Below are 25,492 nucleotides of genomic sequence, written 5' to 3'. Positions count from 1 at the left end.
AAGAGGTGGAAGGAGGATTGGAAGACCAGGAGGAACAGCGGGAGGAGGAGTAGCTTGTCGGGGAGGTAGGGGCTGACCATCTTGGCCGCCAGGCGGAGGTGTGCGTGGCGGTACGGTGTTAACATATGCAGGAGCTACATCGTCTAGATAGGAAGAAAGGAAAACGTCCTTTGCTGTTTTCGGGTGCTTTTTAGTCGGGAGCAATGGGGGTGGTAGGTTTTTCGGGACTTCCGGGGTGGCTTTAGGCAAACCTTCAGTCAGGAGGGGATACACGCCATTCATGAGTGTGTTTCGCTGTCTGTCTACTTGTTCTAATTTTACTCGGATACCTTCCTCAACTAATGCGTTTTCTCGGGCCTTTTCAGGCTCCTCCTTATTTTTCTCTTCTAGTCTGTGTGCTTTTTCTGTACGCCTATGCGATTCTTTACGCCATAGTTCAATGGCATCTTTCTGTGACTGTCTGGCTTTCTTTTTCCATAATGCTTCCTCTACTCTCATGATGCAATCTGCATCCCATGTCCCCGCAGCGGGCCATCTCTGATTCTCTGATAGATCTTTAGTGTAGTCCACCCATAAGTCGAGAAATAAAACGGCATCTAGGCCATGCTTGTGGTACATAAAGTACCCTGGAGTGTCCCTAGGTGGAATGGGAACCGCTTCTTCTAGTATCCCTTTTCTAGTTTTTATTTGTCTTAATTTGGAGAATAACGGCATCCTGAAATCTAGCTGCTTGGTCCTTACTCAGATATGAACACACTGAACACAATAATCACAATAAAGAAGATCGAACATTCACTCATACCACGACATCTGAATGACGCATTAAAACATTTCAAAACGAACAACGATTATCACAAACCTACTAACTGCGTGAAACCGGATATACTGCTAAACAGTACAGATACACTGCTAAACAGTGCAGACCAGGTCTGTGTACCCAAACCTGTCTTGACCGGCACAAACTAATGCGCACGTCTAGATGCGTCCCTAGCAACGGTACTCACAGGGAAGCACGGAAACAGAAGGCCTCGGAAACTCTGGACTGGACTCGGACTGGATTCGGACTCGACTCGTGACGCAGATACTTCGGAACTTCGGAACCTGGTGGGCCTCAGTATACCTCGGATCTTGCTCTCTCAGCTAGGCTCTGGTCGGGATCCTCCGCACTCCTCACCGCCTCGTCTGGGTGTCGATCGCAGCCTCAGTCACCTCCGTTGGCCTGAGGGAGATACAGGAAATCCTGCGGGTACGCGTAGTCGTCCGTCCGGCTGTGGCAGGGGGCCAGGCCTGCAACGCACCGCCGGCGCATGAGATGGGGGAGGAGTCCCTGTTCGGGCGCCAGTTCTGTGGTAAAATCTAATTACCCATGCTTAATTTATACGGTAAAGTCAATACGAATAACTCAGATAAATAAGAGGCAAAATCCGTGATATTGAGGTTTACTCAAAAGGGTTTTATTCCCTAAAAAGGAATTGGGTATTTGGCTCGAGCCAAGGTGGCATACCATTCCGTCACCACACAGGTTCGGGAAGGGACTGACAGACAACATTTTATTGACAGTTATTCATATATATAGTCAATGCATTACAGTAAAGACATATGCAGAAGGCGTAACAGCTGAGAAGAGAGATAAAATGCTCATACGTAACAGAAAAAGGCGTTGTAATAGGCGTGCATGAAGGCGTGTACTAGAAACGTCATTTATCATGAGGTCACAAGTAGGTGGATCCATAGGAGAATCCTACAGTGTCAGCAGAATTACATGGCAGGGATGCGCGCGCAGCAGCATGACGTGCGATTGACGTATAACTGGAGGGTGAAGGGGACTTGACATTTAGCTCTACAAGTGCAGACATAAGTCTGAGATGTCAGACCAACCTAATCCCAAATCGTATCTGATATCTTATGTTTAAGGAACTGTAGTATCTGGAAGGGAAAGGTCTCTCGAACGGTGGCTATTCTATACTGGTTGTGAATGCGTGTATAAGCGTCTTGTGTCTACGCGTCTACGTGTCTGCATGAGAGGTGAGGGGGCATGGGCCTACCATGGCAACGGAGTCTATGAATTACTTGCACGGAGACAGAAAAGCTGGGCCCATTGCTCCTGCAGCTGGGAGGATGTTTACTTGAACGACGAGACAGGAATGTATTTTCGAGGAGTGGAACAGATAATTCGAAGGTTGAATACAGTCTTGGCAGGCAGTAGGCTGAGCTAAGCGCCGTGAGCCGCGCAAGAAGTAAGGCAGGGGTCACTGGTACAGAGGCAGCCTGGGCTGAGGCCCTCAGAGTCAGAAGGCAGGAAAAAGAGGCTCGATGGCAGAATCAGGGCCTACTTCGCCAGAACTGTAAAACGTGTAAAGTACACCACAAAAAGACGTTGGCATAGCATATTTAGGAACTGAATATTCAATCCGTTCATGGCGGATCTGAAAGAGGACATGTTAAAGATGGACGCAAATGTATTTGCGTCTTCATAGCTGACACAGGAGGGAAATTATGTGCACTTCAAGCTAGTACATGGAGACGGTGGGGTACACGTTAGGGAACATTACTTGACCAAAAATCTATATTTCCTCAGGCAGATGTGCAACATAGTAGCTTGGAAGTCAGAGACTGAGGTGAGTTGTCGTTTCTAAACATTAATTGTAAGTCATCGGCATAGTTGAAGGTGACAACTTTCCTTTGACAACTTTCCTTTGGGTTCATACCAGCCCTCGAGTAGAATGAGTGAGTGTACCGAATGAGACCTACAGACTCCAGGAGGATTTGAGATGTGTGTCTACATGAAAATTGTGGTTTCCCTCGCTGCTGTTTGTCAAGAGGATTGGTAATGATCCATCCTTAATTTCAACCTTAACAGTAGCCCCCGTTCCATGGTCTACTGGGGAATTTCCATGTGTCCCATAGAGAAGTCCTGGTCTGGTCGGAAAGGAGCAGACTCTGTGCCACAAAGGTTGCGTTAAAATCCCTTAAAAGTTTGTGTGTCTAAGGAGCTGACAACTCATGTGGAACCACCTGCTTCTGTCACCACAAGTCCAAGTGGTGTCTGCATGAGTTGTGCAGTTCCACTACTATTGTGGCTCTCAGTGCCTATTAGATTTACATTTCCTTCCAGGACATTTTTGAAAGCTTAGTTGTCTTTCGCATTTTTGATCTTCCTCTCTGCTCTACCATGATAGGCGAAGTACATGTTTGCTTTTCTTTTTAATGAACTACTTCTGTGCTGTCTTATGGATTGACGGTAAAATGGTACCATTCAACCATATATAGACTCTTATCTTATTCTGGGTCTTTTCAATGACTTCAGTTGAAAACATTTAATACTTATGCTTTTAATCAGGACATCAAGCTGAGATATGCATAGATCTGCATTACCATAATGAGAAAGGAAGATACACAAGTAGAACTCCTTTACATAATCTAGAACCACCTTTTGAACCATCTTTCTTCATTGACCGGTAGTGCCCTTATTCTCTCTTCCTGCCCCATTCCGTGTCATTGACCACTTTTCCTTTTAAAGTGATTCTCACTCATGCTCCCCTTCAAACACTAGTATTGCTTTCCATCCATTGCCTGCAGAGCCAAGCTGTCCTTCATTGCCTCACCCTGCTTCTTTCCAATTATTGATCCTCCATCCACCACCCCACTCTCTGTCTGATTTTACTGTCCCAAACTCTTCTCTTCACTGGTCTTGGCTCTTCTCATCACTGCTATTTTTCACCCACCTATGACCCACCAATCTTGTCTTTGCCACTTGGGTCGCCCAATTAGGATTAGACCATGGCCTCAATATGATTTGTAATAAAAGTTGTTTTTAAATGTGCAATTTGATGAACCAGAATGGCCTGCATTGTCTCAATTACAATAAAAAGACCAGGTGCCATTTATGTAGTCAGAACATCAGTGTGGTTCCTAAAATGTAAAAGTATAATTGCTGGCCCCAAAATTTTGTTCAGAAGCCCGCAGACTGCACTATTGAAGATCTGGAGTGTTGAACGCCAAGGCTATGTAGTCTTTATTCCACCTCTCACATTTATCCACCTCCAGACACTTCCTGTCTCTTTATCTCACTATTTCAGGTTCTTTTTCATTCCTACTTTCTCCTTTTCTCTTCTCTTCTCTTCCGCCTTTTTCACACTTTTGTATTTTTCTCTTCCTTCTTCTGGGCTAAAGTCTGATGAGGAAAAATAAATGCTGGTCCCCAAAAATAGGTACAGGTGGGACTAACCTGCATCCATCCACTCAAATTAAGCACTGCAACAGTGTCTCTCCTCATATGCTAGCCTGCACCAGTTAAGAGATTCCTACAATTCTAGAGCACCCTGTGTGAAATTTGTTTTCTCAAGTTCCCAAAATTATTTCTCTCAACTTTCTTCATTAGAAAATTAAAAAGAAAATTGGGTAATTAGAAATGTATTTCAATGTGTTGAACTTCATCATTGTTCTGTAATACACCAGATGTGGTGTGAATTACTTTCCCCTTTCAGACCAATGGGTGGTAGGCGCTGGTGCCTTTCTTATTGCTCTGGTAAAAAATTAGCCGTAGCCAGCTTGGTCAAGCACACCATTAGTTCATCAGTAGTCAGTCTGCAGCTCCTGGAAGTGAAAAAGCTCTGGGATAGTAATTCAACCCAACAACATTTCAAAATGAACATAAGACCTCTGGTCATTTCACTCGGACAGGGCACAACTTGCCAAATGTAGACATGTCTGGTCAATCATTATCGGGTATCACCCAGCCACCACAGCATCACATTTTACCTGCATGTAAACCGTTCACTTGAAGATAGGATTTATGGCACTTAGGATAGGGGAATGGCCTTTCCCTAAACACGGGAAACAACCTTTACAACACAAGTTTTACAACGCACTACCATTACAACAAAACTTTTACAACGCAACAACCATTACAACGCATGACACTACAACGCATACCACTACAACGCATGTCATTACAATGCATACCATTACAACGCATACCATTACAACGCATAGTACCCTTACACTACCCAACACTTACCCTACTGTTGCACCCCCTGGAGTTAGAATAGTAATTTTTACCCCTACACTATCCAAGTGGAGAAGTGTGGCTCAATGATTAGAGCGGCAGACCCAGATGCAGAGGCCTAGCCCGGGACCAGGGTTCAATTCCCTGCCTCGGCGGGTCTTGGGCTCAAAAATTCCACAGACCTGATAATTCTCGCCTCGGTGCCTATTCCAATCATGGAGTCCCACTCTGCAACTCTGGGCAATAGCTTGCTTAATCTCCACAACGGCCCCCACAACGCTAAAGATGCCTGGCCTCCACCTTGGGGGTGCCCAGGAGTGGATGCCTCACAGGGAAAGTCAGGATGGGTTCCACAGCGGTATTCGTACAAGCGCCTTGAGACCCTTGCGGGTGAGTAGTGCGCTATACAAATATCAATTTACAATCCAACACTTACACTACTGTTGCACCCCCTGGAGTTAGAATAGTAATTTTTACCCCTACACTATCCAACACTTACCCTACTGTTGCACCCCCCTGGAGTTAGAATAGTAATTTCTACCCCTACACTATGAAACACTTTCCCTACTGTTGCACCCCCTGGAGTTAGAATAGTAATTTCTACCCCTACACTATCCAATACTTACAATACATGCAATGTAATGGTATGGGTTGTAATGGTATGCGTTGTAAAGGTAGTATGCGTTGTAATGGAATGCGTTGTAAAGGTAGTTTTTAAAAATTCGTTGTAATGGCATGCGTTGTAATGGCATGTGTTGCAATGGATGTTGCGTTGTAAAAAATGTGTTGTAATGGTATGGGTTGCAAAAGTATGCGTTGTAGCGTCATACATCCCCTAAACACCTACCCAATTGGCGTCGTCCAAGTGGGAATACATCCTGCAGGGGCTATGGTACCTGCAAGGAATCACTTGAACATGTAGTATGCCTATGCCCAGCTCTGCTGATTGAATCCAGGGCTAACCTATGAAGAGAATGGAACAAACTGGGAGTTCATACCCGTCAGCAGGCCATCATTGCATCTTTAAATGCTGACAGTACTGTCGAACATCTTGTTGACCAGGTTTGTCACTACTGCAGCCAAAATGTTCAGCCAGCATGGAGTTAAAATGTTGTTTTCTGTACACCCCTGACTTAACTGTTATAAGTGACCAGCTGCATCTAGCAATACCAACATCAAATGAGTTTTTAGATCACTACAAACCAGAGGGCGTCTGCCATGAGAACTGTTTTCCTGTAACCAAATGTAATTTATTTTCCTGGTAATTAGGAACATCACTGCAGCTCTGGCAGAGGAAACCAGAGAGACAATTCAAGGCACAAGATGTGTACCCAACCCTCGTGTTGTTTTTAAAGAATGGCATTTAGAGGATGTTTTCACTCAGCTAGTTTACCTGTCGAACTTGACCTGCTACATTACTTTGTGCACAAAGAGTATCCTACTGCACTTGCACTTTACTGAACATTTATGGGTACTTTAATTTAGAAATAACTTGCTGTCTCACCTGTGTAGATTTTATCCCCTATTACAATGCTCATTGGAGTTGCTTCTGACTGACACCATCTTCGTGTGGGAACCGACTTCCCTAGGTCAGCAGTTCCGAACACCGTATTTCGATGCACCTGCAGTACAAGCTCCCTTAGAGAAATGGGAGTTTGTGTAAATCCCTGCATCGTGTGGCAGGCCCCTCACGGAGCATACCACACGGTGCAGGGATTAACAGGGGGCACCATAGGTACCACCTCGGCCCCCAACCAGAGGCAATAGGGAGAAGGGTGCCCTACAAGGGGCCCCCAAAGTTGCTTTCTGACAGGCTGTCCATGTCGGAAAGCCTGACATGAAAAGCCAGTTGTAACCCGACATCATAATCCTGACAGCGGAAATTCCATCCGCATGGGATGATGGTGGGTTTCGGACTGACCGACTGGCTCCATGGGTCCGTTGGAAGCCAGCCGGAATGTTCGGCCATTTTGAATTCCAACTGCCATAATCCTAATACAATGGTCGGAATTCAAACCAAGGATGTCGGTTGGAAGCTTTCCAACCGACATCCTAATGAGGGCCTAAGTAGTGACCATGGTCTGATTTGTATTTTATTTAGCTTTTTGCTTTAATTGTGGATCAGTTATTGGAAACCTCCACTCAGCTGATTTCAAGTGATCCTACCTGGTCTGTTTTATGTCCGACACTTGTAAAATTAGCTGTTCTATTGCACTCACATATTATTGCAATACGTGCTGTAGTAATTTAGGAGTAACTTGCTGCTTCCATCTAACAGCTATCTAACGTTGTAACAATTCTGGCCAAGGGAAATTTTTAGCTCGTCTCTTTTATAGCCGACTACCTGTAAAAAATGTGTTGTTTTATAACACTTGCACTTTATTGAACCCTTGTGCTGCTGTAACATAGGAACAGCATGTTGCTTTCACTTATAATTAAAAAATGTGGTAAACAAGGCCTTCGCCTCACAGCACTTGCACTTGACATATCCTGGGCTTTCAAGGGTAATTCTAGCTTGTCTCTTTTTATAGCTGACATTAGCAAAATCAGTTGTTTATTGCACCTGCATTTTATTGAATCTTGTGCTGCTGTACCTTAAGAATAGTTTGCTGCTTCCATCTAACAATTACCTGAGGTGGTAACAATTCTGATCAAGTGCAATCTTAGCTAATTTCCTTTATAGCTGATTTCTGAAAATGAGTTGTTTTAAAGCACCTGATCTGTGTTGAATTTGCGTTCGGCTGCTCTTATCTTTAATTGAATGGCGTGCTAAACTAGGCCAGCTACATCACTGTACCTGCATTTTTTCCATTCTCCGTGCCTTCTTCTTAAGTTTTAAACATCTAAATGTATCTGCATGTATATAGTTGACCAACGCGGTAACTGAAGTATGTGTTTTTATAATCCAAAATGCGCCATTGTTTTAAATGCCTGAATTTTGCTCTGTGCTACTTGCAAGAATTTGGCCTGTTTGTACTTGCTGTTTTATATTGTGAAGGTTTTAAATAGCCATAAACAATAAAGTATTAGTATTACTTTCCCCATCTAATTTTTTTAATTGGCTTTTTCATCAGCTACATGATGTGTTGTTCTCTTTTAAGTGCATACATTCATACACACGCTTTTCAGAGTCTAATGTGCGTGAGGCATTTTAAACATTTCAGTGTTAGTCTCACAAACAATGTATCTCTCAATCAATCATATAGTCAGCTAGTCAGCGGTTTACATGTTGCAGTCGAGGCTAGATTACAATACAACAAAATTGCAGTTTGAGGGCAATCAATATGTAACATCTTAAAAAATTAAATAAATGAAAAAGCTGAATATTTTGACTTTTTGCCAGTGCTTCATTTGTACAAAAAAAAGTACCAGTGCCTTTATCAGGAAGCCTCCGAAGTATGCACCACCCATTGTCCCTGACGGGTACCAATGACAGTCCCAAAACAACTACCAACCATCACACTCCTAGAAGTGTAACAATTCAAAATATTCCAGGCCCCCAAAGCTATAGTAATAGCTTGAGACGCATGTAGTAGTCATTTTTAATGTATATTATATTAATAAACAGCTGTTGTTGTTCTCATTTATACATTACACAAACAGCCACTATCTGGCAGACTATCATAAGTGCTAGTGTTGATAATTAAGTGCCAGTTCCAAGCACCGGAAACCAATGTGTCAATTTAAGCACTGTGTTTTGCCTTTTTCCTAGGAAGGTGAGGTGAGGTGGATGCTGCATGGTGCCATGTGATAGAGGTGCTATATCTTAAGAAACGGCCGAAAATTGATTTATGTCAGTTGACGGGGAGCACATCAGAGACAAAATATTATTTTACCTGGGCCACTGAGCTGCATTGCACCGTGGCACCTTTGCTTTGCAAGAGAAGGGCATGTTTACACACAGATACAAATATGCATATGTTTATTCAATTTACAAGATTTACACTCATACCTTGTGAGTCAACACTTTACACTCTGAATCGTAACTTAACATGGTGGGCAAAATAATGCAAAAGCATGCTGGCACGAACAAATTAAAACATAGGCAAGGGTTTGTCACTGAAAGAGAGGGTTAGAAACTGCAATCCCAGTTGGGTTTGGCAAGCTAGTCCTTAGCTTTTCCCCCTCTTACTTGCAATCCCTGAAACGCCTGCAGGACCAAGCACCCTCAGTGTGACCAAAATAATGGGAAAAGTCAATCGTGATGGCTGCACCTTGTTTTGCACAAGCAACCCGTCAGCAAAAAATATAAAAATAAATGCGAAGCGTTTAAACATTTACACTCGACATAATTAAAATATTACACTTTTATAAACTTTTAAAAGGAACAATAAATAAAACATTGACATATGCCATTAGAAGGGAAACAAGCTTTGCCTGTCGTGGATGTGGTCATATATTTAATGCCAAGACAATGAAGTAAAATACTGTATACCGTCTAGTTCGAGGTAGACCAGACCAGCCTAAGCGCTTGAAGCAAGCAATAAATAGTGCAATAGTGACACGTGGCAATAGTCCTCAAGTAACCACTCACAAACATAATGCACTGTGCCACGTGTTGGAGTCCCATTCGCCATATTTGTTTCCGTGACGAAACATGTCTTACAAACCAAGTCAGAAGAAGTGTGAATCAAGCCCACGGTGAGAGGGAGGGAGTAAAATGGATGATCTGATAAGTAATTACATGGTGAAAGTGTAGGGTGGCAGAGAAATTTAGAGATCCGCACAGGGACATTTTTAAGGGTAATTAATCACTTTGGTGACTGCTCATGATGCCATCTTGAATAGGTAAAGCAGTACTCCTGCACCTCTTGTAAGCTAAAATGTCTTTGAGAATTGGCTCCAAAACATCTAAAATGGGATTAAAATGGGAACATTTAGGGGCTATTCATATACAGCTAGTAAACTTATAAAGGTCTGTGTCATTTTTGCACTTTAAGTGAGTTGGACAGTTCTGGTCCAAGCCACAAAGTCATGTGTGATTACGCAGAGCAGTACTCCTATTCTCCTACTTCACGTACTTATAAATGCCTTTATGAATCGGCCCCTTTGATGATACTCACAGGTGAGTAGTCTTGGGTGAATAATCGTCAGCTTTTGTTTTAAATTATTATTCGTATTTTAATCTCATTTTATTTATTTTTGGAAATTCCAAACACATTTCAGATTTTTCCTTTTCATTTTATTTCTATATTGAGAATTTTGTACCCTCTCCTTTCCTTTCCTTAGCCTAACACTTTCCCTTTTATCCCAAATGCTCTCCTAGCAATATACCTAAGCCTAAAAAAATAACCTTCATCCTTGCCTGATAATACATATCTGCACCCTTCTGAATTATTTGACTGCTACATTTTTGCTCTCCTGTCTTTATTACTCCACGATTTTTTAGCCTAAGGTTTTGATCCTGACAAAAAATACTTCTCACTACATAGAGGAGAGAGATAAGAAGCAGAGATATTGTGAGAAGGTTATGAAGAGAGCAGGTTGTCATTAATAAAAAGAGTAACTCTTGGTAAAATTACCATTTGACCATTTACAAATGTTTCTACTGGATTCAGTTGGTAGCTTATATGTTTTTAACAAAATATGAAGGAAGGTTTGGCTCACTCTAATTGCATTGTGGATCTTCTTGATGGTGTCTGACGGTCACTGATGTAACACAAAATGATGGTGTCCTCCTGCAGAATGTGGTGAGGAGCCTCAAACTCTTGCATATCACAGATAATATTAGGCTGTGATCTTTTAGGGTCTATCCGAGGGGTGTGGGCCCCTTGCTGTAGGAGCCCCCATTGCTCCTCAGCTGGTTTTGCATTAGGCATTGGTTGGGCAACCAGTAGAGCGCCTCTTGGTTTTTTTCAGTAGAAGGCATGGATCAACGTCCAAAAACTCAATCCACAACGTAAGAAACGAAAAACAACTATAACTGGTGAACCAGAACTTCCACCATTGTTAAAAAAAAAAAACTATTCCTGGAGCATGTATTACATGGTATCATACTGATGAGTGGAGAGCATATGGACAAGTAACCATCAAAAAAGGTTTTACTAATTTTGGAAAATGGTGCAAATCGTCAATGCCAACCACAGTTACTTAGGGCCTAATTATAATGTCGTCGGATGTGACCACCCTATGGGCAGTCAGAATCATCCATTTTCTAGGGCAGCTTGTGCAGCGAGTGGAAAAGGCCAGCAGGACAAGTTGCCATTGAAAAATGGATGCTTGTAAACATCCCTGCACCGTGTGGTAGGGATCATGCAGTGCCTGCCGCACGGTGCAAGGATGTTTAGGTGGGCACCATAGGTGCCCCCAGGCCTCATAGCAAAGGCCATGGCGGGACAGGGGCTCCGCCAGGGGACCCTATAGTCCCTTTCCAACAGCCTTTCCATGTTGGAAGCACAGTGTAATCCCCCCACGGATTTCCCTCTGACTGCTTTTATTGTAATACGGCGGTTGGAGGAAAAACATCGATGTTGGGAGGAAAGCCTCCAACCAGCTTTCGGATGGCCTTCGGCCCGACATCGTAATCGGTCCCTTAATGTGAGCCTGTTACTTTTGTTTTTCACATTTTTTATATGGATTATGCATAATCTATTTCCTGGTTACAGATTCAATAGTGTCATTATATAGGCTAGTATTAAAAGGTTATAAAAATGTATGTGCATGTATGCAGTGCTTAATTTGAGCCGGAGGTTGCAAGTGGGGACCACCGGGACTCATTTTTAGAGGCTGGCACTTCTTTTTTTTCATCAGTCTGTGACCCAGAAAAAGAGAGAGAAAAAGACACAAAAGGGGGAAAAGGGAAGACAAAGACGGGAAAAAAGCATATCAAAGAAAGAAAGCAGGGTTAAAAAAGACCCTAAAAGAGTGAGCTAAATGGGAAGGGAGTGTCTGGTGTTGGATGAAAGGCCTATGAGGTAGATAGAATTAAGACTATGAAGCCTTGCTATTCGGCATATGGACATCCTATAGTGCTGCCGCAGACCTCTGAGTGAAACTTTGGGACCCAACACTCTTTTACAAATTAAGCAGCACATAAATGTATATTTGTGGGTGGGTATACATTGATTAGCTTTTCTCAAGAGTGGATTTAGCTACATAACAACATAGTGTTACACTTATAAATGCAAAGAGATGTTATTCTTTTGTTTAAAATACAAGGTAAAGAAAGTTCTGGTGATCTTACACTTTCATTAAATTGGGATTTTGAAGAAGAAGCTGTGAACAGGCTTGGTTTAGGACTTCAGATATTCACTTAACCAATTCCTGGCATCACCACTCACATTATTTTCCTAATACAATGTGTATGTAAACAGTGTGCCTGAGATGCTTTAATGTTGCTTTATACGGGCTAAAAATACCAAAAACTGTGCTTGATCAGTATATTGCTAGTCACAGAGGAGGGTAAACGAGAATTTAGAAATTGTTCTTTTATAAGGGTTGACAGGCCTAAATTGTATGGGAATCCAGTTCTAAACACACCTGTGTGCCAAGTCATCCTTGTTGGAATTATGAAGTATCGAATGGCACTGCTACTGTTGGCCCAAAGTCGTAACTTTACAAATTGTCAGGCAGTAAGAAATAAAGAAAGAGGTGTTCAATTTTCTTATTGCAGACTCGTGGTGACGTGAAAGGCAAAATAGAATCTATATGTTTTCAATGGTTTATTAACACGTTGAGACATAAAATTTATGTGGAGATGAAGGATAACAGGAGCCCTGCATAGTGTTCCTACAATCAATTGAGGGGTTCTGGTGGTTAAATGGTGATAAACCATATATCTGAAGAAAAGTATTTTGTACATGTCACCAAACCCCTAAACGGGCCTCATAAAGCCATATGGATCATCTGTAGGAATTATCTAAATGGAAATCAATCTTCTACCATCGATGTTTATTTGCCTTCCTACCTCTCTCTCACTGTCTCTCCTTCACACTTTTCACTCTCGCTTACATTCCTTTTTAAATAACCAATGGCCACAGCTAAAGGTAGATGGCTTCTGTATATAACAAAAACACGTGTACAGCCGTCCTTTAGGGGAACATGATTTTTGGGGATGTAATAACAAGTGAAACATTATTAATCCATGGCAGTTTTAGCTAAATTCCTGGAGCTACTGCAGATGCATTGCACTAAAAAGATATGTCATATTTTTATTTCAACAAGCGGATCATGCTTTTTGACACATTTTTCGAAAACACATCCTGAAATTTTGGCAAAATGGTGTCATTTTGGCAACTATAACCCTGACGTTTTGGCAAAGCAAAAATGCAGCAGGGCACCCAGTGCAAGGGAAGATAAACAGGATTTGGAGAATGCAGAGTTCGTTATGAACAGAAAACGAATGTATAGATAATTCATTAAAAATCTATAGTATTTACAGTATTGCACTTAGCTGCACTTAAATGCATGTTCGTAAAATGAATGCTGCATCCGTATTAGTTCGGAAACCTTTGTTTCTCCATCCTGTTCTCAGCCCCACCTCTCTATCACCCTCCTCATCCTCCCCGGAAAACATTGATTAATCATAATTTAGAAAATAATAACTTTTTCAAACTGCAAACCATGGTCAACTTGAGAAAAAAAAATCAGTTTGTTGCAACAGCACAAAATACTCCATTTCCATTTTGCATGTTCTCAAATAGTGCAGGAATCTCGGGGTTAAGCAAGTAAGTGCACTCTACTTGATGATCATTCAAGTCACAATACCAGTGACATCATACCTTCCGCCATTTTATGTTAATTTTGAGACACGAATTTTGTTATTGCTGCTTGTATAAAAAAAAAGGAATGAGGGAGGGTGCCGGTATCCCCACTGCGCCCGACCTAGATAAGAAAATCTGAATGTTGCATTCAAACTATTTCTTCAGCAGATGCTTGGTGGTGGAAGTTTTTCAGAGCAGTGAAATAATACTCTTGGCAATGGAGAAACGTTTTTCATGGAGACCAGCCCCACAGATCTATTTTTATAGATAAAGATTTATATTTATACATATTTATATTTAACTTTTAACCCTCGAAATGTGTTTAGCTACACACATGCACATGAAGGATGGAGTGACAGCAGTGGGTGGCTTGCTGGCAAGGAGGGCTCTTCACCAAGGGTCAAACATTTCCAAGTTGTCCCATGTCTTCATATAAGTGCCAGGAGACATTGTACAGTATTTATTCCCCCATCTTCCAAAGGCTGATGAAAAGTTTCTGTTCTTGGTTAGAGCCATTTGTTAAAAGTCTGACAGCTTGGAGGGTGGATGCAGAAAAATGTAATCTGTCATTGTGTCCTACAGATCTGTGTTGTCTTGGTGGGGGGAAGTGTGGGAGGCGGGCGAGGGCAGGCCGAGGTTCCGCATTTCAATGAATTTAATCGGAGAGTTCCTCCAACCGAGAGCAAAGCATGTTCAGGCCTTTTAGGTTGTCTGTAGCAAAAAACATGTTCTTAACAAGTTTTGTGCCTGTAGAGTCAATAACCATGGCAAGAAGAAGACCCTCAGTTCACCTTCTTACCAAGGACTGGAATTGTCAAAGACCCAACGCCTCTGCATGTTTCCTGGCTTTGAGCCTCAAATCGGCGATGCTGGAGTTTTTGCTGTTGCTCTTTGCTGCTGCCGCTACAACAGCAGCCGCAGAGGCTGTTTCCGCCAGTGAGGCAATAGGAAGTCCAAAGTGGGGTGGTGGGAACATAAGGTATGGCGCGTGAGCAGCCAGATGAGGGTGAAGGTGGTGGTGTGCATGAGTGACTCCTTCCAGTTGCAACTGTGCTTGGACCTGAAAAAAAGTAAAATAAAGGATTGTTAGGGATTGAAAATAGGTTAAATGTTTATATTAATGCCTTTTTCCTTTAGACATAAACAATTGTAGGGTCTGCTTAAAGAGGTTACGGTACACTATTATGATAGACTACATCCACATCCGTACATCAATATGTTTTTGCAATATTTGCACCTTGCGCAATGTTCTGCTGTGATTAGACAATTTTGTTTTAAGTGCACCAATTTAGAAATGAAAAAAACCTGCTCAATAAATATTCATCTCAGATTCTGCCACATTGTTTTTGATCGAGATGTTTGACTTGGTTAGAGTTTGGAAGGTGGCCCACCATCCTATATAGATGAGGTAGAAGCCTTCCTCTGCCATTCCAGGAGAGGACCATCTGCTGAAATTAGTGGTTCCTGCCAGCTTAGTAGGAATCTTTTTTGCCAAAAGTGCTACTGAAACGCTTTAACTGACACAATAGGCCCGATTTATCAAAATATCACGCAATGCAGCGAGACAACTTTCTGCGCTGTGCCGTGCAGTGCTTAATTTGCAAAAAGATGAGTGCCAGAGCTCTTTTTAGGCGGCCACTACAGCTTGGACCACACATTGCCCATGCCATGCTGCTGATGATAGTAACAACATAACTACTAACCATCACACTCCTACAAGTGTGACAATCCAGACTATTTCAGTCCCCCAAAAATCATAACAATGGCTTGGGCAGCAGGTAATTGTCATTATAATGTCTATTGAATTAATATATAACTGTTGTAGTGGTCATCTGTAAATTATCCAGACAGCGCCACCTTACGGCAGACTGTTGATGGTGTTGACAATTAAGTGCCAGTGCCGAGCACCGGAAACCACCGGCTGAAATTAAGCAAGCACTGGTGCTGCTTGACATTGAGAGAGCAAGAATGCGCCACATCTACTAAGATATGATGCATTTCTGCTCTCTCCCTGTGCTTGCGCATTAAGTGCTGCCTAGCACCAGCTCAGGTATCCTTGTGCCAAGGTGCTACAGACAGGATTATTTTTGTGGAGGAAGGGACACCTCCTCCTTTGAGGCATTTTCCTCTCTCTGCGTGTGCTGCAGAATGCAGAATGAGTGATGCAAGGCAGCGATTTGCACTACTTTACATTTCTCTAGATTTACTAAGCAACACAGAGGCGCTCAAGGTAGATTTGCATGGGTTAGTAAATATCACTTAAGCACGTGTGTTCCCTTGCCTCTCTGCTTGCGTGATGCAAGGGCTTTGTAAATCTGGGCCTTACTTATTTTCTATCTCAAATACCAACCCCCAAAATAGGGATTTTTCTCTCTTTATGTGAGGGCTAATAGTGTTTTTTTCCCTGCAGGGCTCTGCTATGCTTTGCCTGAAAGATATATGTCAGAAGTCTTCTTCTGTTATGGGTACCTTCCAACACTGCAACAATGTCGCTAGTCCACTGTAGATAAATACCAAGTCAAAGGTTTCCGATTAGGGGTGTGTGAAATTTGCGTAATTATATGAAATGCAAATCTGTACTTAATACTATGGTTTACTGCAAAATGCGCCTGTGAAACAATTTTGAGGGAGGGATGCATTTCTTAAAAAATATAGCACAAAAGCACACGTATGCAAGCAACAGTTGCTTGAGTTCTGGCCACTTACGTTATTCCTGAACACTTGCAGGAAAATATTACCGCGAACTGCATGTAATTATGCAAATTCATGTAATGGCGTTATTTTGAGAATTTCTCTTAATAAGCATAATGTTAAAAAATTGCAAAATGATGTGAATTACACAGGCGTGATTGAAATTTCACCCAGACCTACTCTTAATGAGGCTGTGGAACTCCAGTGTTGGTGGGATGGGAGGTTATGCAGAGTTTGTGCTGTGCCATTCTTGCAGGCAAGCATTTAGCCACTTGCATTGCAGTATCTAATTAAACAGTGCTGCAGTTGTAGATGGGGAAATGCCTTATGACAGAATCGGAAGGGAACCAGGGGATCAAGGGGCACCCTTGTAAAGGAAAAAGCGAGGCAAACAACAGCTTCAAGAGTGAGTCGATGTTTGCCCCACAGGGAAATGTCCACAAATCGGGAGGGTTAATCTCTGATTTACAGCACTTCTACAGGTGTAGCAGGTCAAAAATACCCCTGCCCAGATTAAACCCAGGCATAGTTTGGCCCAGGCCAGAGTATACCCGGGGGGATAAGGTGTCCTAGGCTAAACTATACCCGGGGGTTTAAAATAGAATGGGCCAGACCATTCCCCACCAGGCCAGAATATGGCCCATCTGAAAGATGAAGCACCAGTTCTCCTAACTCTAAGTGACATTCATTCTATTTAGAGTTTGCAAACCCTAGTGAACATTTTTTCAGACATCAAACACCTAGACCCGACAAAGCCTGTAGAAACAATCATGTGAACCTATGAACCAAATGATGAACAAAGCAACAATGACTTCTTCACATCAATGTGCTATGCTAAATTACTATAGCCTCCAAAGCTAGGCTTTGCGGAGTACTGCCCCAAATCACAAAGCCATGTGAATGTTTAAGTTCAATTGACACAAAAGTTAAATTTACTCAAGTAAAAGGTTTAGCCAAACATACTTTTGATCAAGTAAATCTTTTGCAAGGGGTGAGATGTAAACTTCCCAAGCCAGGTACGCCTTGAAGCATTGGGAACACCTAAAAATGAACTTGGTTATGGAAATTCACGAATACATCCATTGTCGATCCTAGTCCTGGATATGGTTGGAGATTTACTCCTGTCAAGGGTTGGAGTACATCAGATTTCAAGGTCGAAACGGGTAGAAAGATGCCCTAAATTGGGGTCGAAAGATGGGTCTTCAAGTGAAAAATTAAGAAACTTGAAATCACAAATGAGCTAAACTGATACATTTTGCATGAATATGATATACATTTTTTGCATGCAGAAATGCGTCTGCATAGTCATAAATGGGAATTCACAAATGTTTTACAGGAGTATACCTTGGAAATTGCAACTGTTTCAGATTCCCAGAAATCTACAAAACTTTGTTAATTCCAAAAAATTGGAGATTAACTGCAAATTTATGAGGAAGCCTCCTACTAAATTTCTGAGTTTTTTGATAAAGCTAGCCACCGGTTTCCACAGACGTTTAACCCTTCTTTCTGTTCTCACATGCATGTGTCACTGATTAATATAAAGAGGATTCCTCCATATCAAACATTTGAGCATTTGTATATGATCTTACATGCCTCCTAGAAGTTGCCCCAGAGTGTGGATTGTTATTAGGGCTAAGAAATACTGCAGGGTCTCCTCATAATTGTATTACTCATCATATTGTGGGTGGATTAGATAAGTGGGCCCAACTCACAACCAACTCTGGTTCAGTAAAAGCCTTCTTGAACAGGTGTGTTTTGAGGAAACTGTAGGGATATAGGCTTTAAATATATCTCAGTCTAGCAGGAGATCCAGTGCTTAATTTATAAAACAAGTAGAGTGCTGGTGCTCAGACGCCTGTGGCAGTTTTAGTTTAATGTCAGCACACCTAACACCAAAGCTGGTAGCTTTAAATCCACCTCATGCCTCTTTAATCCACTACCAGACACTCTCTGCCCCTATATCTTTCTTTTGCAGTTTCTTGCTTTATCCCTTTGAGAGGTTATTTTGTCTTTCTCTTCTTTCCATTGTGTTTGTTTTCACTCAATAATTCACACATAATTCCCAAAAATAAGTGCCAGTCCCAGAAAATTAGTTTAAGTGTTCCCCCACCGGCAACCACCAGCTCAAATTAAGCACTGAAGGAAACACTCAATCACCTTTGAAATACATCGAAGTGGCTTTAAAAGTGATTTGTTGTGCTACCAGGAGTCACTAGAGCACCAAAAACTCAAAGAACACTCTACTACTGATTCTTCTTTCTGAATTGCAGAAACCCCGCTTTAAGTAGGAATGAATCCTTAAACGATTCTAACGCTAATCTTAACATATTTAGGAAGAAGTGCCTAGTAGTGGGTTGAATTGCATTTCAACATTTTTGTAGGGAAATATTTATGTATGTTGGATATTTTGGCAGTACACTTTACTGAGTGTTGTTATTTCAATCTATGTATTCGAGTATATACGTGCTTACTAAGAGAGCTCAGGGATGGATAGTAAGATATGCCAGCCTTAATGTAATCACCCCCTGGATTAGAGATTTCATCTTTTTTTGCATAAAGAAAGGTCTATCATGCCTAATGTTACAGACTGAAGGTATATTAGTGGCTTTTTTTAAAGATTTGTGTTTGTCAGGACTAGGTTGACAACTCCAAACTCAAGAATAACATCAGGATGTATCAGGGACAAATTCCTAACAAAAACACTGCCTCCATCTTAGTGATTGTAAATGTGCACGTCTTTTTCTACCAGCTGACTATTGCAACCTCCCTCAGGCACTCAGATAAATCCTCAGCAGGAAGCACACAAACTCAGATACAGTAGCATCTACTGCTTAAGTAGTCTGCAAGTAACAGTTTCATTAACCATACTAATTTACAGCTAGGTGACCCCTGTTCTCTTCTGTGTCTCCCTTTCTCTCAAGCACCCTTACAGGGACTTGAGACTGTGTAACCGTTATATAAAACATATTATATTAAATATTAATTTTAATCTGTATAAAGAAATCATTTTACTTTTAATTTACCTTGCATGAAGATTACAGTTTCCTTTCAAATCTAGCTTAATATTATCATTTATGCAAATTTACTCTTGTGTTCCCTGATAGAAATGCCAGCTGACTTGTTGCAAATGATTTCTATTGTAACAGGTTGATACGTAGGAGTGTTTGACACTTGATTGTATATGGCTGGTGGGGGGAAAGTATTTACAATAGTGTCCAGAAACAAACACATACTAACACAATTGAACTCTTCAGACATTATTAACCATTTCCACTATGTGGAATCACATGAATTTTCATGCGCCACAGTTAATTAGTGGTCGAAAACCCACAAATGCTAGTAACTGAATTCACTGGAACCCATTTGTAACTGGTGAGCTCGAATTTTATGTATTAAAAGATCAATCTTTTAACAATCAAGCTTTAAGAGATGAAACAGCATTGAATATGATGGCATATCAAGTTGGAACTTAGAAGGCTGCATTACACCCTTCTGGTAGCGAGTCTACAGCCAGTTAGCACAAATCCTCATGTATATTCATGCAAGACTGAAGCGCGATGACGGGACTGATTTCAGAGTTTTACGGGAAATTGCCTTGTTAGCAATTCAGCGGATTATGAAATGCTGATGAGACTTTTTGTATAAACAGCATGGCACCATCAGAAGTGACATAAACACTTGCTTAAAAATCTTCCTTTAATTGAGTCCTAAATACAACATGGTTGTCTCAGTGCTCAACTCTGATGACAAAGCTTTCACTAACACAGAAACCACACTGAAAGCCATCATGTATATTACTAGGATACACTGAATACATTCCATTACTTGCAGAATCATAGCTGTCATTCATGTAAACCATATAGAAGACCTCTTGTGCTTTTTCACTAGAATACAAGTGTATTCATTGAATGTACACTGTAACAAATTTATATTTCAATCTTAGCAATTGATTTGAAATTACACAATCCATCCCCACTTCTGCACACCATAAAATGCCACTAAAAGGAAAGCAATGGCATTTTTCACCTCAGATTTTTTTAGCAACAATGCAATCAAATACTACCAACCTGCTGACCAATGAACAATCAATTTTAAATCATTTTCAGGATTAGAGACCCGTTTTATTTGTATACTAACGTTATATATTGAAAAATGTATTTTAGGAAGTTCACATGAGTATGATAAAGTATTAGTGAACTTCAAGACTGTTGAAGATATTGATATATTGATAAGCTATTTTAAATTTTAAAATCAGACACATTAGCCAAGCAATGTAACCTTGATTCAGACTAAAACATTTTACAATTAAAAAATGTCTTTCTTGTGTTGAATATTAGATTGTTTCAAATATTTTAAGTTTTGCACTTACAGGTATCATTGGGTATATATAATATTAATTGAATCAGTCAGTGATACTTTGTGATCAAAGGTGCAATAATATAAATAAAGACATTACTAAATAATTATAGTGGGAACTAACAAATCTGACATTTCGGCATTGAAATGGAAAAGCGCTTGTGGGCTAGTATTCTTATTTGTTTTGAGACATCCCTTTATATTATTTTCTAACATCGACAGGCCAAAAATAATTAGTCAGAAAAGAGTGTCTCACATTTTTCATTTAGCAGCTAAGAAGTATAGCTTGCAATTGTAGGAACCTGGGGCTATATGTATCAACATCCTGATTTGCGATTCTCAAATAGCGATTTTATAGAAATCGCTATTTGAGAATTGCAAATAGGGATGTATGTAAAAAAATCACAATTTTTAGCGATTACTTAAAATTCCTTAATTGCGATTAGCAAATTGTGAATTGCAATTAAGGAATACTTTCTCATTCCCATGGGAAGTTATTCTCAATTTGCGATTCACAATTTGAGAATCACAAATTGAGAATAATTTCAAGGGTGCAGGGGTATCAAAATGACACCCTGATGCACCCCTGAAATAAGCATGGGTGCACATGTGGCACACATACATGCCCTAAAGGCATGTATGTGCTTCACATTGCACTTTGAAAAATGCAAAAAAGTGCATTTTTCAAAGAAATCACAAATTACCACCAACTTGAAGGTGGTGGTAATTTGCGATTCCTTAAGGCCAAATTGCACTTTTTTGGTGCTTCTTACATTGCATTTAAGGAATCGCAAAATTTGCGATTCCTTAAATGCAATTGCAAAATAAGGAATCGCAAATTTTGAGATTCCTTATTTTGCCTTAATACATACCATTTGGCAAAATTGCATTCTGAAAACGCCGAAATTCTGCGAATTTCGTCATTTGCGAATGCAATTTTGCTTGATACATATGGCCCCTGATTGGTTGTTATAAGTCACAGGGAGGGATTTTTTAAGTAAAAGGCTAAGAAGAGAACAAAGGGAAAGTGGGGCTACTGATGAAGGATCCACTGATCAACTAAAGGGGCATCAAATTTTGGGTGAACCAATCGAATGGGTTGGGGCAGAAATGTAAGACAACTGAGCAGTGCAGGCCTCTTCAAGGAACACCGCACTGACAAAAATACAGGGTACTTGGGTTTCTGCATTTCAGAAATAGTCCATTACACTTTCTATAGGGGATTAAACAGGGTTCCATTGCAAAGGAACAGCTTGAGAAGGAAAAGATCAGGTTTTGAAGACCAAGTAATGGTCCGTGAGCTTGGTGGACAGAACACCCTGTTAACATGAACGCAGTTTATTATTTATTTTTTAAGGAATTTTAAGCGTAGCAGAATTTGGCAGTATTGGAGCACCGTGCATGGAATGTTCTATTACATAGTAAAAAGAAAAAGACAGGAAGAGTGCGAATAGCTGAATTATTGAAGCCGGTAGGGAAAATGTTTAAAAAAATAACAAACTTGATGGATTGTTCTTCTTCATTGCTTCATCTCATGCAGTCAGTAATGTAAATGAATGTTACAGAGGTTAAATTTGAAATTATTCTAAAAACCTCTCACCAATTTATTTTCAGAAATCTTTCAGCAAAACCTATTTAAACCGAGACCTATTAAAATTAAGAGGATATGGGTATATGACGCTGTAAGAGATATCTGCAATGCTGACTAGAAACAGATCAGCCTTCAGCCTTCACATCACTATATACTCGATGGGGCACAAGCTGTGCAGCATAACATACATTTAAGACACGCCAAACAAAATTTAATAGGGATCAACGTGTTGCCAAGTTTATCCCACGCTATCCGCCATATGATCGGTGAAGAGGCAAATTCAATTTTTAAAAATGTCATCTGGTCTGACAGCTCCTACTGTCTGGCAATCTTAAACTCCTCTAATTAGATTAAGTAGATAAGCAAAAGGTTATTTTCAGACGCAATTAATGGGGGTTAATTTGTGAAAATAGCAGTGTGCCCTACAGAATCCGTATATATTAACAAAAGTCTACTCAGTCAAGTTAGTGTGAAGATTAAATGTCAGAAACATGTGTTATAAGGGGAAGTGACTAGATGAGCTGTGCTTTTTATATAGTGATAGGGTAACCGGATGAAAACTGAGAGGCTGGCTGATGTTTTGCAATATTTATAACATTGGTTATTTATAAAATGCACCCAACAGATACAAAACTGAAGAATTTAGAAGTGGTCCCTTTACACCTTTCAAAACCAAGACAGCTCTGGGAGAGAGACCACTGGACTACTTGAAACAGTGGCATTGTTGCTAATAAAAATGTGTGCCAAAATTAAGAATAAACAGTGTGTGGCATAGCATGGCCGTAGCACTATCAATATTGATGAAAAAAGAACATTACGTATTACATGACTTAAGTTGTTGACGTGATCTATCAAATTGTGAATAAAGGAGAGATCTCACTGCTTATCATCAAAGTAGAATTACTTAGTCGACATGCAGGGGGCGCTTTAGAGGATAGATGATGAGTAATGCGTAATAAGGCAGCATAATCATTGGTTTGATCTGGGGTTACATTAGGGGAGCCTGAAGAAGGATGGTTCTCGACTATATAAAATGCTGATATATTGTGGAACACTGTTTTTCAAGATTTTAATCATTATGAGATAATAAAAATGTAGTTTGTTTGTAAGCATATCAGCCATGTTTGAACATGTTGATTAAGGATCCCCCCAATTTCTTTTTTTCAAATAGCAGCTTTTTGTACCAATATATCATTTCTTCAACAAAACATTTTATTGTAACACTAAAAAAAATACAGTACAATTGCATCATTCAGTTTTTCTTTTATGTTTCTTAATTCAGCATGCAGCAGAATGCTCAGCATTCATATGAATATTTGTTGGTGGAGGTATTCAAAATATAAACTAATGTGTTTTCCTACCCGCAACACAATGTGATAAATGCATAATTGTATTATGAAATTTGGTGATTTTCACAGAAAAATCAAAGAAAAATAATACCCATGAATAAAAATACGATTATTTATGTAAACGGATAAAACATTGCATGAGGAGAAAAGGAAGTGGCGCATGTGTTAGAGGAATAGTTTACACACAGAGATGAGTAGTAAGAAAAAAATAAAGTGTGGGCATTGATTACCATTAAACAGAGGATATTTGTAGACTAAAGAGGGATACTGAGAAAGAAAGAATTGGTGCAAGTGACATAAAATGTATGCTCCACATCACAAAATACGTAGGAGTAGACAAACTTAAAGAAATGCAGAGAAAGAAAACAAGAAAGAGAAAGGATTAGGCAATACAATGTATGGTTTTGGTGAGGCCAGACAGTAGTTAAAAGGAAAACATAAATTCAAGTTGTTTATATGGATACAGCATTGAACTACTCAGTGTAACATTCTATGCCAGTAAGGTGAATGCTTGTTTCCTCAAAGTGTCTCTTAAAACCCTAAAAATGAAAAGAGTACATGGGTTTGGTGTCCTTTCCTCTACCGAGACAAGCATATGAGAATGATGCTATAGGAAACAGTTTTCTTGCATACAATTCTGTGTTTCTATGGTGAAGAAAGACAGTGGAATATTGAGATATAATGGGAGTGAACAGAGTTGATCAATATGTCTATTGATCTGCACAGGAAGTAAATAACATTGAGCAGTCTTGGGAGTATTAGAGTGATGTTTATTGGAATCAGACAAGTGCTCAAGATACAGAGAGGCAGGTGGGATGCGGTTCATATTATACTGTATCTTTTACAATTGATTCTCAGTTCATCAAAAGGGGTTTGCTTAAAGCTATGACACTTCACTGATGACCCACCAAACGTCAGCATTGACTACTTCCCCCCCACTTCAAAACTCAAGTTTTTACAAACCAATGATTTTCGCACACTGTGTAGCTCAATGGTATCTATGGGCTCTATTCAAAAACATTAATAGATAAGGAAATCCACCCTTGCTCAATAGAGCAAGTTCATGGCACACAAAGCATTATTTCTTTGACATTAGTCATCCCGCTATGGCAGCATTTGCTGTCACTAAACCGTATTAAAATAGGTCTGTGTGGAGATAACATATTTGAAAGATGGCACTTATGCCATTTACTCCTCAAACTGATCTTCTGTTGACTTTTCACTCCAGAAACAGTCTTTCCTTGCATCTAACCTATTCACATCTGCAGCCCTATTTTTTATTTTTCTTAGACTCAACTCAGAAATACAATATTTGGTATAAAAACATTTCAGCTAGGATCTGGGGAGAACCTGCAAATATGAAAACCTAGGGAGACAAGAATAATCGCATCATTATTTACGAACGCTCTAGCTATCCACGTAGAATAAGGATACATGCAGGAGACCACCGAGAATGTTCTATGGACAAGAAAGACTACAGGCAATTGGGGTTTGGATGATAGGACAAATACTGAAATGTCCAACTGATTTACAAACAAGACTATCATATGAAAGGTGAAATGGCCCATGCATTGTTCAGGGTTCTACATGTGTATGCCTATTTCTGAAAGGTGTATCTTAAATACTAAATGATTAATAGTTGTGTGTGTTCAAACAAACAGAAAATGCCTACTATGATTAAGTAGACTGTTCCTTACAGAAAGTTACCTTTATTTGGCAGTACTGATAAACTGTCAGATTGTGGGAGCAAACACTAAGACAAATTACAAAGCAATGATTACTCAAGTCCTAATTT

General features: G+C 40.3%; 1 protein-coding gene across 2 annotated transcripts in view; it reads right to left on the bottom strand.

Annotated features, from left to right (window-relative positions):
• Positions 1 to 12,335: 12,335 nt before the first annotated feature.
• Positions 12,336 to 25,492, bottom strand: part of SHOX (SHOX homeobox) — a 58,040-nt gene continuing 44,883 nt past the window's right edge. For both annotated transcript variants that reach the window (XM_086933295.1, XM_086933296.1), the window contains exon 5: positions 12,336 to 14,770. In XM_086933295.1, the coding sequence (XP_086789421.1) occupies positions 14,525 to 14,770 (246 nt within the window). In that variant the 3' untranslated portion in view covers positions 12,336 to 14,524. The remainder of the gene's footprint in view (positions 14,771 to 25,492) is intronic.

This window comes from Lissotriton vulgaris, chromosome 8 (assembly GCF_964263255.1).
Source record: "Lissotriton vulgaris chromosome 8, aLisVul1.2, whole genome shotgun sequence".
In the NCBI taxonomy this organism is placed as follows: Eukaryota; Metazoa; Chordata; class Amphibia; order Caudata; family Salamandridae; genus Lissotriton; species Lissotriton vulgaris.
Note: the sequence above shows the minus strand (reverse complement) of the source record. Positions and strands in the feature narration are given on the sequence as shown.